This window comes from Sphaerodactylus townsendi, linkage group LG13 (assembly GCF_021028975.2).
Source record: "Sphaerodactylus townsendi isolate TG3544 linkage group LG13, MPM_Stown_v2.3, whole genome shotgun sequence".
NCBI classification, from domain to species: domain Eukaryota; kingdom Metazoa; phylum Chordata; class Lepidosauria; order Squamata; family Sphaerodactylidae; genus Sphaerodactylus; species Sphaerodactylus townsendi.
Window position 1 is genome coordinate 53,985,449 of NC_059437.1, and position 12,598 is coordinate 53,998,046.

General features: G+C 47.5%; 1 protein-coding gene across 2 annotated transcripts in view; it reads right to left on the bottom strand.

The window, feature by feature from the left end:
- Window positions 1-1,913: 1,913 nt before the first annotated feature.
- Window positions 1,914-12,598, bottom strand: part of IFT81 (intraflagellar transport 81) — a 49,722-nt gene continuing 39,037 nt past the window's right edge. For both annotated transcript variants that reach the window (XM_048514618.1, XM_048514617.1), the window contains exons 13-19: window positions 12,005-12,133; window positions 11,688-11,777; window positions 11,175-11,261; window positions 10,215-10,286; window positions 9,996-10,081; window positions 4,508-4,553; window positions 1,914-3,461 (exon numbers count right to left, since the gene is read on the bottom strand). In XM_048514618.1, coding sequence (XP_048370575.1) covers window positions 3,279-3,461; window positions 4,508-4,553; window positions 9,996-10,081; window positions 10,215-10,286; window positions 11,175-11,261; window positions 11,688-11,777; window positions 12,005-12,133 — 693 coding nt within the window. In that variant the 3' untranslated portion in view covers window positions 1,914-3,278. The remainder of the gene's footprint in view (window positions 3,462-4,507; window positions 4,554-9,995; window positions 10,082-10,214; window positions 10,287-11,174; window positions 11,262-11,687; window positions 11,778-12,004; window positions 12,134-12,598) is intronic.

The following is a 12,598-nucleotide window of genomic DNA, read 5'->3' on the forward strand; positions in this document are numbered from 1 at the left end:
CTTTGGTTGCTCCCTCCACCCACCCTGCTGCCTACAGCCACACATCATTCTTGTCCGGCCATCGAGAGAAGCTGTGGAAGGTCTGGTTTTTCTCCTTCTGGATCATCCATGGTAGCAGCTGCTGCTTCATTTTCAGATGTAGCAATAAGGGTGTGGATTTTGCACAACGAAACTCCGGTGCGGATGGATGGGGAAAGGGATGTAGGCATCTTAACTGCACAGCGCTCCTGCATTTCAGATGCTGACCTTTTCTACAGACTGAAGAAAATCACTTACAGCCAAACCTTCCTGGAATCTCTCTGCCTTCAGAATAAAATGCAGGAGATGCTAGAACAGGGGTAGGGAACCCTTAACACTCAAAGAGCCCTTTGGACCTGTTTTCCACGGGAAAAGAAAACACTTGGAGCCGCAAATAATTTTTGACATTGAAAATAAAGATAACGCTATATATATAGGGGGTTTTTTAACCTTTTACTCCGCTCATTCTGAGAAGCTATCGATGCACCCGCCTCTGCCACCTGCAGGGCTGGCAAGGATGAAGTCGGGCGGCCGGGCCTCACCGGCCGCCGGAAAGCCGCCCACCCGCCCAACGGGCAGGCGAGGGGAAGCCAAGGGCACGCCCAGCCAACCATGGAGCAGTTCTCGCCCCTGCTGCCTGCAGGTCGGCAAGGGTGGGGTCGGGCGCTCGGCTTCGCGGGAGCTACTATTCCCTACCCCTGTGCTAGAAGTATTGTTTCAGTCTTAATTCTAACCGCTGCTCCGAGATTTCGAAAGCGCCAGCTTCTGTGGCAACGAGCTGCATCACCGTCACCCTGGTGGACCAATTCATGACGGAAGACCAGATCGTTAAATGCAGGGAAGGCACATCGTGGCGTGGATTCCCTCCCCTCCAGAGCAGATTTGAACAGGTGGGAAAGTGTAGATTCCACCTCTGGGCAGAAAAGGTTTGAAGTTTTGCGAAAGCCGCAGGTGACACAGGAGAAGTTTATCAGAAATGCATAAAATAGATGTACGGTATTGTATAATATCAACGCATTTTGTGGTTTAACACAATGAATATACACAATTTCTTTTCAAAAGTTAAAAGAAAAATTCAGACAGGACAACAGAGCTCCTTGGGGATGGGGCGGTCTATAAATCGAATGAATGAATGAATGAATGAATAAATAAAAACTATAGACAATAGCAATCAAAGGAAACAAAGACCAGGATACTTCTATTCAGATGCATTCACCTATTGACCTTGCTATCTTCATTGTTACTCCCAGGCTACAGACTTCTTTGTGACTCACATAACCGGCTACTCTATTCATAGGGCCTCACCCTTTGACCTCACAGTATATATACTCCACTTGCTTTCCATTCCTACCATCAGATCCTCTGAAGATGCCAGCCACAGATGCAGGCGAAACGTCAAGAGGAGAGAATGCTTCTAGAACACGGCCATACAGCCCGGAAACCACACAGCACCCCAGTGATTACGGCCGTGAAAGCCTTCGACAATACAAAATTCAGACTTCTCTGGTACAAAAGGAGGGCCAAATTTTTTTATGCGAATTTCCAGATTGCAGGGGGGTGCTGCGCCCCTAACTCCAGCGATGTGGAAAGGAGAACTGTAGATAGTTGCTGTATAAAATAGGCCTCCTACTTCCTACACGACTGCGGCTGTGGTTTTGCAGCTCTCCCTCACGCCAGCACTCAGTATGCAGCCAGGCATTTCCAGCAGCCTCTTTGGGGTCTCTGGGTGCCTGACAGTTTTAGATCTATGTGATGTGGAGCCAGTCAGAGGCAGAACGGAAAACCTTTTGGGTTCTTGCAAGAATAACTCTGGGAGGCCAAGATGGATTGAACACTCCTGTGCTTTCTTAAATAACCTCAACGGGAGACCAAAAGTGGAGAACATGCAACAGCAACATGGTCAATGATAAACTTTATTGCCTTTGTAGCTGCATTAACAATATAAATTGAGTCTGTTTACCAGCCGATACAGAAAGGCGGAGAGCAGATGGCCACAGATTCTTTCAGAAGGCTAAAATGCCAACATTGTCACAAAGCTGAAAGTATTGTTAAAATGAAAAGATTTGCCTTTGTTTCAAATATTCCTAAAGTGACTTAACTGGAAATTTAAAGGCTTCAAGAAAGCAACCATCTAGAACCTTAAATTGGGAATGTTAATTTCAAAAAAGCAGAAAGGTCGTGGAGGAAAGAGTGTGTTTGAGACAGCTTCTAAATTTGGGAGCATCAAGGGCAACAGAGGGGAACATGAAGACACACAGCAGTCATCAGGGCGGTTGTGGTAACTGGCCATTTCTGCAAGGGGAGCTGAGGCTGGTATTCCTACCCTAGATGAAGCCTCCCATTCAGAACGACATCATCTTTAAAACAACTATTCACCAAAGGCCACCACACTCTTGCAAAGAGCCCAGCTCTTGGGGTGCTATCAAAATGCAGCTGGAACAGATGGGGCTGGAGCTTTAACAAATGAACATGTGACGGCTTCTGGTGTCAATTAAGGAGCAGACAGACAGAAGCATCAAATATTGCTAAGGAAATGTACAGGGAAGGGGCTGAAAAGTCAGGTCAGGTCCTTTAAGTTTTGCCCTTGCCCCCTAGATGCGGAACTGGTACAATTCCTGGAATGCACAGATGGGGGCAAAATGTTGGGCTGGCCCGTGACTGAGTGGAGCAGGTGGGGCTCTTGGTTGCAGGTGTGGCTCCCCAAAGGATGGTCTAGAACCATGGTGGCGAACCTTTGGCACTCTAGATGTTGTGGACTACAATTCCCATCAGCCCCACCAGCATGGCCAATTGGCCATGCTGGCAGGGGCTGATGGGAATTGTAGTTCATAACATCTGGAGTGCCAAAGGTTTGCCACCACTGGTCTAGAAACTGTTTCCCCAACAGAGACCAGAATGAGAATGCCAACTGCGAGGGAATTGCCGGGAAACATAACCTCCCCACTCAGCTTCTCTGGAGAAAGAGACAACTCACCAAATGGGTGTGCTTGACCTTGTGCTCTCCAAGTGCTGGAGTTCCCTGCCTTTGCCATCAAGCCACTTGGGATGGCCTCCAAGGGATGGGAATGACCTTCCATTAGGAGGAGTTTATTTTCCTTAAAATGAGGGGTGGCCAAAATATTCCCAGCTTCATGCCAAACCACCTCTTACGATCGAGCTCCTAAACTCTGGTTAAACTGTACCCCGTGCCAAAGAGGCTGGAGAACTAAAGCACTATTCTTAAGAGCCAGGGTCTAAGGGGAATTGAAGGCAGCCAGAGTTCATAATACCAGCCGGTCTTCTCCTCCTTCCTGAATGACCTGGCCAATGGAGACCTGGTTCTGTTGCCTTAGGAAACACTCCTTCTTGCACTCCATCAGCAGCTCAAAATCCCGCCACATTTTCACTTGCTTCATATTCGGGCCATGGCTCTCCCGGACAGCTTTTTGCTTCTCTCGTAGTTTCTGTTATGAAAAAAAGAACGGTTAGACCCGTCCCCCAAATTACATCTGCCAGTTGACGCTTACATATCTTTTCTGTCACTGCAAAATACCCTACTGAGTGGATCGAAAGGTAAGCAGTGGTGGCTCCTTTCACTTCAACGGCATCATCAGCAATTGAAGTGAATGGGTGGGTTTGTTTGTGGTGCACAGTTCACATGGTAGTGCTGGTGGAGTGGAGCAACTCAGGAATGGCACACAGTTGAACATTACGCATGCTCCACAACAGTACATCGGTAGTTTTATGGCAATCCTACAAAAGATTCAGCATTGAAAGGGAAGATGGCAACAAAATCTTCTCAGCGCTACAAACCCAAGGGTGTGTTTGATTTCTGTTTTGGAATGAACTATTCATTATGGGAAAGTATTAATAAACCAATCATTTCTCAGCTGGGTGCTTTACATCCCAGAGTAAATGTCTTATTGAAATGAGAAGGCTTAAAATTAAACTTGACAAGAAGTTCTGCACTTGAAGTATAACAATATGTGTAGATAGGTTTATACAGGGTAAAATTGAAGAGAAGGAAGTTTTTACACCAATGAACTGGGAATTCTTTTCAGAGTGATGCTGAACTTCATTAAAGACTAAAAATGTTTAGAACTCCAGAAGGGTGTCATCGGCATGGCTACATCAAACATGTCGCCTGATAAAAAGATACCGAGAACAGTTGGAAAACGTATTGTCTTCTGTCAATTGCTTATATATACCACTTCAAATTTGATCTGGCAAAGTTTCATCTGCATTGCAGTATCTTATCCCAGGGCTTTCCGGGGAATGTGCTGTTCATAATAGATAGTCAAACAGCTCAGGCATTATCTATAGGAAACTGACTTCAGAATAGCTGGTATAGTTTATTTTCAGAAAACAATTTCCCACCCCTGGGAGGGAGTTATTCTTGAGGCTATGAATAAGGCCCAGCACTACTTCTGACATGCATGAGATGTGGCATTTTCTAAAAACGGGAAGAAAAACAAAGGGGGAAAAACAACAAGAAGAAATGCATCACTACCTTTCCCAAGTTGTCTTGCTCTGTGATCATCCGGGAATACTGTTCCCTAAAAAGCATAATGAATTTAACCACCGCAGTTTAGTATTCAGACAGTTCAAGGTGATTCAGGCCTAGTATAACTCTTGAGAACATCCCTATTAAACAAATTGATATCATGATTCCTATATGTCAGGAAATATGCTGCGGATCAACTACAGGGAGCCTAGATCTCCTACCAGAACACTTCCACAGCCCCTATAGTTCCCCGTCTACCTCTCCACTCCTCACCCCCCCTGCCCTGTAACTGATATTTCAGCCGCCCTTGGCATTTTATGTCTCCTGGATGCTCAGTCCTCATTGGGCCATCAGAAGAGTTTCCCTTTTGAAGAGTACAAGATCATTTTTTTCTGCAAACTGAAGGAGGCCCTTGGATACGCAGAAACTCCGGCCTTATCTGTGGATGGCTCCATCTTCCTGTACTACTGACTGGAACTTAGGCTCATTCCGCACATGCAGAATAATGCACTTTCAAACTGTTTTCAGTGCTCTTTGAAGCTGTGCGGAATAGCAAAATCCACTTGCAAACAGTTGTGAAAGTGGTTTGAAAACTCATTATTTTGCGTGTGCGGAAGGGGCCTATATCACCAGGCTGGCTTTTAGGGGGAATAATCAGGGGCCCACAAGAAATCACAACCAGCGATGGGGAGAGGGCACATAAGTATGCAGATTTATCTCCAGAATACTATAAGCTCTTAGGGGCTTGAGCTGTTGGATTTCACCACCATTCTGTTTTCTTTTCCATTTTTAAACAATGCTTAACTATCCTCAGCAGCCAGAATCCATCCCGGCCCCATGTTTAATTTACAAAGTCCTAGATTTCTGCAGGGGCAGAACTGCATTCCAGATTGAACAGTGGACTTAATGGGTCAATGCAAGGATCATAAGGAACTTTCGGAACATTCCTCCCGTGTTGGAAATCCAATTGGTTAGACCCGTCCCCCAAAATTACATCTGCCAGTCGATGCTTACATATCTTTTCTGTCACTGCAAAATACCCAACTGAGTGGATCGAAAGGTAAGTAGTGGTGGCTCCTTTCACTTCAACGGCATCATCAGCCATTGAAGGGAATGGGTGGGTTTGTTTGTGGTGCACAGCTCACATGGTAGTGCTGGTGGAGTGGAGCAACTCAGGAATGGCACACAGTCGAACATTACGCATGCTCCACAACAGTACATCGGTAGTTTTATGGCAATCCTACAAAAGATTCAGCATTGAAAGGGAAGATGGCAACAAAATCTCCTCAGCGCTACAAACCCAAGGGTGTGTTTGATTTCTGTTTTGGAATGAACTATTCATTATGGGAAAGTATTAATAAGTCAATCATTTCTCAGCTGGGTGCTTTACATCCCAGAGTAAATGTCTTATTGAAATGAGAAAGCTTAAAATTAAAACTTGACAAGAAGTTCTGAACTTGAAGTATAACAATATGTGTAGATAGGTTGATACAGGGTAAAATTGAAGAGAAGGAAGTTTTTAGACCAATGAACTGGACCGACATTCGTAGCTTTCCAATGAGGAAGACAGGAGATGATCCCCCCAGTCTTTGGGGTCTGTGCCAAACATTCATGCATTCCTACCCCATATACTGCATGTTCTATGGGGAGAAGGGACTTGAGACTGGAACATGTTTTACTCTGGCAATCGGGGACATCTGTCTTTCTTATAACCTGCGTGCAGCTGCTGTAATTTGTGCCAGAGCCAAAGTGGCCTTGGTTACCATGAGAAAAAAAACATCAATTGATATCCCTTCTCAGCTCTTCAGGTCCTCAACTTTAGTCCCCCAAATTCCTTCATTTTATTATAAAGAGAGAGAAAAAGAGAGACCAGAAAATTAGACTTCTAAAATATCTGCTTTTGGACTATTTATAATGATGCCTTGGAAAGAATGCGGCTTAATTTTTAAAGTTAAACTATTTTTAGAGAATAAAATTAACTTTTCAAATTCCTCAGGACTGACTCCATGGAACAGAAACAAGGATGGAGATCAGAATTAGGCCATTTTTGGTTCCACAGCAAACTGAGGCTTTGCTTACGGGTCACTGAGCTCAGTTTACATTCCAGTGTCCACAAAAGAGACATTCAAGCCCGAAAAGCATCTTGAGACCCTGGCCTTCTCTTCCCAGTTTGCTATTGTTGCTTTTCTGCCCTGCACAACTTTGGTCTGAGAGTATTTGTGCCCTGGATTGGCTTTCAGGGGGAAGCCCAGTCTGCCACGAGTGAGTCAGAAACATAGTCAGAGGTGGGATCCAGCAGGTTCTCACAGGTTCCCGAGAGTAGGTTACTAATTATTTGTGTGTGCCGAGATGGGGTTACTAATTGGTGATTTTGCCACGTGATTTTTGCCTTAGTTATGCCTCCTCTCAGCAGAAGGCAGTAGAACTTGAAGCAGTCTAGCAGGGAGGTGCACTGAGGCGGCGGCAGCCCATCCGCAGCTGCATCCTTTGCCACGGCTCCGCAGGGAATGCCTCGCCTCTGGAATGCCCAGCCACTGGTCAGTAAGCCACGCCCAGCCCCATTGGCACTACGCCACAGTTTGAATCCCACCACCATGGGAACCTGTTGCTAAAATTTTTGGATCCCACCACTGTGTACAGTGCAGTCAGCGAAGATGGCAGGAACTGGGTTTCTTTCTTCTCCAGGAAAGAGGGACAGCTGCTGGGAAGAATTCACAACCTATCTTGCTCCAACTGCCATGGAACACGCCCACATTTTGGACAGATAAACAGGCCGAGACCAGAGTAACTATTCAGGTGAACCACAGACTTCATTATGCTGAAATGAGCAAAGCATGGAAATTAACCTGATTTTCTGGGATAGGAGAGAATCGACATACAAATGTCACACCAGGCCATCTGCCACTATGACCTGTCAACTTGGGGTGTGGGGGTGGGAAAAAGGGAACAACAGAGAACTTTCCCTGCTCAATGCCCATCAATTCCCTACAAACCCCACCCACTTTCTCTGTCCTCTACATTAGAGCGTGAAGAACCCTATAACACTCAGCTAACAGTTTGCTGACCAAATCCTCCTTTGGTGGAAAGGATGAATGAGAGCTTTGGTTTGTGAATGGCCTCAAAAAAAACCCCGACTCCCAAGGGACCCCTTGAAATAAGGAATGACACGGAGGAAGTGCTGTCACTCCTTTGCCAAGCCCAGATGCCTGCTGCTGGAACGGTAATCCATCTCCAAAAAAATCTGGAAACATCTGAAGTTTTGCAGCACCAGACTGTGCTTTCATTTTGCCTTCTGTATTCTGCAGATCATCTCTCAGACTTTCCCATTATAACTCGGTTATTTGGGTTTGCACAGATCAGCACTTTCGTCACCATTTGTTCTCTGTTTTCAGAGATACTGAGGCATTCCCTCACGAAGTCCTCCCAGAGCCAGATGCTTGGCCGCAGGGTGGACAGAGTGCTGGACCAGACGGGCCTTGCGTCTGATCCAGCAGGGCTCTTCTTAGGTTCTTGTGGACTGAATGCTTAAGCTCACTCGACCAATGGAAGGAGAATTCTTGGCTGGCCGATTAATACCCTGTTTCCCCGAATATAAGACATCCCCTGAAAATAAGACATAGTAGAGGTTTTGCTGAAGTGCAAAATATAAGGCATCTTCCTAAAGTAAGACATAGTAAAGTTTTTGTTTGGCATTTCGACAGAACACAGAAAAAGAAGACATCCCCTGAAAATAAGACCTAGCGATCTTTGGGAGCAAAAATTAATATAAGACACTGTCTTATATTCAGGGAAACACGGTATAGACAAAATGTCTAGCTCAGGGGTAGGGAACCTGCGGCTCTCCAGATGTTGAGGAACTACAATTCCCATCAGCCCCTACCAGCATGGCCAATTGGCCATGCTGACAGAGGCTGATGGGAATTGTAGTTCCTGAACATCTGGAGAGCCGCAGGTTCCCTACCCCTGGTCTAGCTGGTGGCAGAATCTCCCCTGGGAGTGTTGGGGGCCTGGGGGGGCTGGGCTGCTCACACAGAATTCTAAAACATGCAAGCCCCATGACAACTCCCCTCCCCCAAATAGACAACCAGAATGAAAACTACAGACATGCGAGCTGTTGGAACCAAACAAGTATCAGGTTTCTTTACACAGGGAGCGATTAAAATGTGGCGTATGCTGCCAGTGGATCGAGTGATGGCTGCAGGCACAGGCGGCTTTAAAAGGGGATTAGAAAGATACATGGAAGATGAAGCTATTCTCACTAGCTATTAGCCATGGTGACTAAAAGGAAACTCCATGTCCAGAGCCTCTGGACCCCAGTGCCAGGAGGAAACACCACAGGAAGGCCTTGGTCTCTATGCCTTGCTGTTGGCCCTTCAGAATAACTGGCTGGCAACTGCGTGAGGCACGATGCTGGACTAGATCAGGGGTCTGCAACCTGCGGCTCTCCAGATGTTCATGGACTACAATTCCCATCAGCCCCTGCCACCATGTCATGGACTACAATTCCCATCAGTTCATGGACTACAATTCCCATCAGCCCATCAATTCCCATCAGCCCCTGCCACCATGTCATGGACTACAATTCCCATCAGCCCCTGCCACCATGTCATGGTGGCAGGGGCTGATGGGAATTGTAGTCCATGAACATCTGGAGAGCCGCAGGTTGCAGACCCCTGGACTAGATGGACCTCTGGTTTGATCCAGTGGGGATCTTCTTCTGTTCAGATGCCAGCATGCCTTTCCATCTTGGCCTTACCCCTCTAGATTCCAGGGAAGCCCCAGTTGGGCCTTGATATACACGTTAAAATGTGGGCTGCAAATGGCTCCTGTGTCACACCAAGGGCAGGGGAAAGGGCTGTGACAAACAGATCTGGTGTACAAAAAGGGAGCTGAAACACGGGGCTAGTTAGCCATGGAGCTGATCATCCTTGGCTAATTTCCATTCCAGCTGCTTCTGTATTTCAACTGGGGATTTCAATGTCTTCCTGCTTCCTTTCACATCACTCAAATCCCCTCCAGCTAAAAACAGGTAAGTCCACTGCAAACAGTGAAGGAAATGTACTTTGCACGCTGTCCTCAGCTGTCCTTCACATTTAGACACTATAAACGGTGTCTTGCAAGATAAGCAAGCATTTTGTTCCTCCGGAATCTTTCTGTTTCTCTTTGCAGCCTCATTTCTGCAAGCAGACTGTCCTAAACTGGCTGTCCTAAACTGACCCGTTGAGGACTGGGAAGCACCTCTGTGGTATAGTAAACATGAAGCAGCTGTGGCGGAGCTACAAGGGGACGGGGGGTGCGCCGTGCACCGGGCGCATGCCTGGGGGGCGCAGAAAATCGCTGGGTGCAGTTTGGCCCAGCTACGACTCTCTGAAGCAGGAGGTTGTTTATTCCAAAGAAACGTCACGAGGCCAGCGCTAGTTATGCTCGTGATACAGCCTCCCTTCTGGAAAACTCTTTGGACTGACTGGCGAATGAAACTCTCAGGCACATTTACCTAATTGCCTTCCTTCTCTCCTGGGGATCAGAAGAGACATACATCTTCATCTCATCTTTGGCACGCTGGAGCTGGACATCCAGAATCTGAAAAGAAATGCACAAATTTAGATGCAAAGGATGGGTCCAGCTTACATAGTCTCCTCTTTTTTTGGTGCCATCAAGTCATGTGCACTCCCCCAAGGAACAAATGCACAGAGGTTACAAAGATGAATATTACCTTTTTCATGAAATTGAGATGGTGGTAACGGCTTTCCTCCTGCCCACACGCCTCATGAAGAACTTTCACCTCCTGCAGAAGAAGAATTACCAGTTAATGGGTAGCTTCACAGAAAGGTCTTTGGTGAAAGGAAATAACCCTCTGATTTTGTTTCATTGGTGGAAAGAAGTCACAGGTCCATGATTTATAGATGGGCGTAAACAGACTTCCTTTTAGCTCCATTTATTCAAGAAAGGATTCAAGTTGGTGACTGATTCATTTAGTTGGGCAGATTCAGGCAAGCGTTTAGCCTCATCTGTGCGTGTGGCAGGCTAGTGCAGGTAAGTGGCTCACAATGCGCAAGCCACGATCAGAACTTATGTCGAAAACCATTCCGCCAGCTCTCTAGGAACACCCTCTCGGGTGGCTTACACAATGAAAAACAATATAAAACGAAACTGTAAAAAATATTCTTTGTCCCTTGATGAAGACAGCCAGCATGGGGTAAAGAGACAGTGGGGTGCAGTAGTTAAAGTGTAGGACTAGGATCTAGGAAACCCAGATTCGAATTCTCACTTGCACCGTGGAAGCTTGGGCCTCCCAATCTTGACCCTGGCAAGTATTTGGATGGGGGACCTCCAGAGAATGCCAGGATAGGATGCAGAGGCAGGCAATGGCAAACCGCCTCTGAAAGTCTCTTGCCCTTAAAGCCCTACAGAGTCACCTTCGTAACCTTGCCTTTAAAGCCCTACATAAGTCAGATGTGACTTGATGGCAATAAATAAATAAAGTTAAAATCCAGCATTAAAAATCCAGCCTACCATAGAGCCCCAGACCATAAAAACACCCTTCCCCACCCAAATATCATCTGCATCCCCCTCCAGTGGTAGGGAAAGGGAACCCCACCAGGGCTGCTACTCGGTGTGCCCAGCAGGTACAAATGCCAACGCTGGCACCAAACCTCCCTCCCACCATGGTTACCTGTGCCAGGGCAGAACGGCTGCTCTCCAACCCCGCTGCACAGCTGTCATACTGGGTTTTTTTCTCTTCACATTCTTGAGTTAATTCCTGGGGGGAAGGGAACAGGGGCTGGTGAGGCACAGCAAGATTTGGCCAAACACAACCTCTTGCCTTAGCTCCTGCTCCCAAAAGTGCCAACCCAGTGCTCACCCGCAGGCAGGATCAGACCCAGATGTTGGATCCCTCTTTCTTTAACCCCTCTACAGCCCATCTTCCTGCCATTTGGCAGGGGCTGATGGGAATCGTAGTCCGTGAACATCTGGAGGGCTAGAGTTGGACACCCCTGCCACTGGCACTACTAAGCCCCCCACTCTGAACACCAGGAGCGCAGTGTGTGGTGGGCCAGTGAGGAAGATACAGGACACTACAAGGCTTAGTTTCGAATCAGGGTGTGCAAAATCTTGTGCCAGGGCCACGAATCCCCGAGCCCAGTCGTGTTCCAAGAGCACCACACTTCCAATGGTTTCCAATCACCTGACACTTCTGTCGCAACTGCCTCAAATCTTTGATAATGGGCGCGAGGCTGGACTTCTTATCTGCCACCAGAGCGTTCAGCTTTCTCACCTGTTTGATGGGAGGAAAACGTACCGTGTGAATGTTTTATAAATAGCACCGCCAGAAAGCTGGGAACAGAAAGATAAGGGGAAAAGGCAAAGGAAGGGGGAAAGAGGGAAACGGAAAAATCAAGGAAGCCACGAAGAAGGGAGAAGACGGGGCTGTCTGGCCAGAACACAAGTGCAGCACAGAGCATCTCCGCCCCACCCCCAATCTTCCAACGTCGCCCAAATCACCATTTCGGACATGCTATCCAGAGTGCGCCCCTTCACTTCATCCATTTCGCTCTTGACTGCTGACACTCTCTCCAGCTCCTCCTGTGTATAGCTGTATCCAGAGATGCCCTTCTTGGCCTCAATGGCTTGCTGGACACAAAGGGAAAGAAAGCCCGTCATCCCAGTGAACGCTGCTGGCACATAGTGGCAAGTCAGGACTATGGGCCTTTCCCCACTTACCTTCTGCCACCGTTGCTGCATGCTACTCACTGCGCACGTCATTTCTGGCGTGCACCCGGGCTTCCCCACGACACGGGGTCATCAAAAGGTGCTGTTTTCTCCAGCGCCAGGAATGACGCACGCTGAGAGGGCGCGACAGCAGCAGCGTCGGGACGACTGCGTTGTCGCCACCCCTGTAGTGGGGAGTGCCGCCGGACTCCGGGCTATTTGGCCCAAGTAGCGCGCAGCAGAAGGTAAGTGGGGAAAGGCCCTGTGTTCTGCCTTGCTGATGAGACTCCTAAGGTCCTGCCCATGGAGAGCTGTGGCCCGTTTTGGAAAACAATAACCCATTCCACAACGATGCCCCACACATGATACCAGCTTCCACATTCTGCC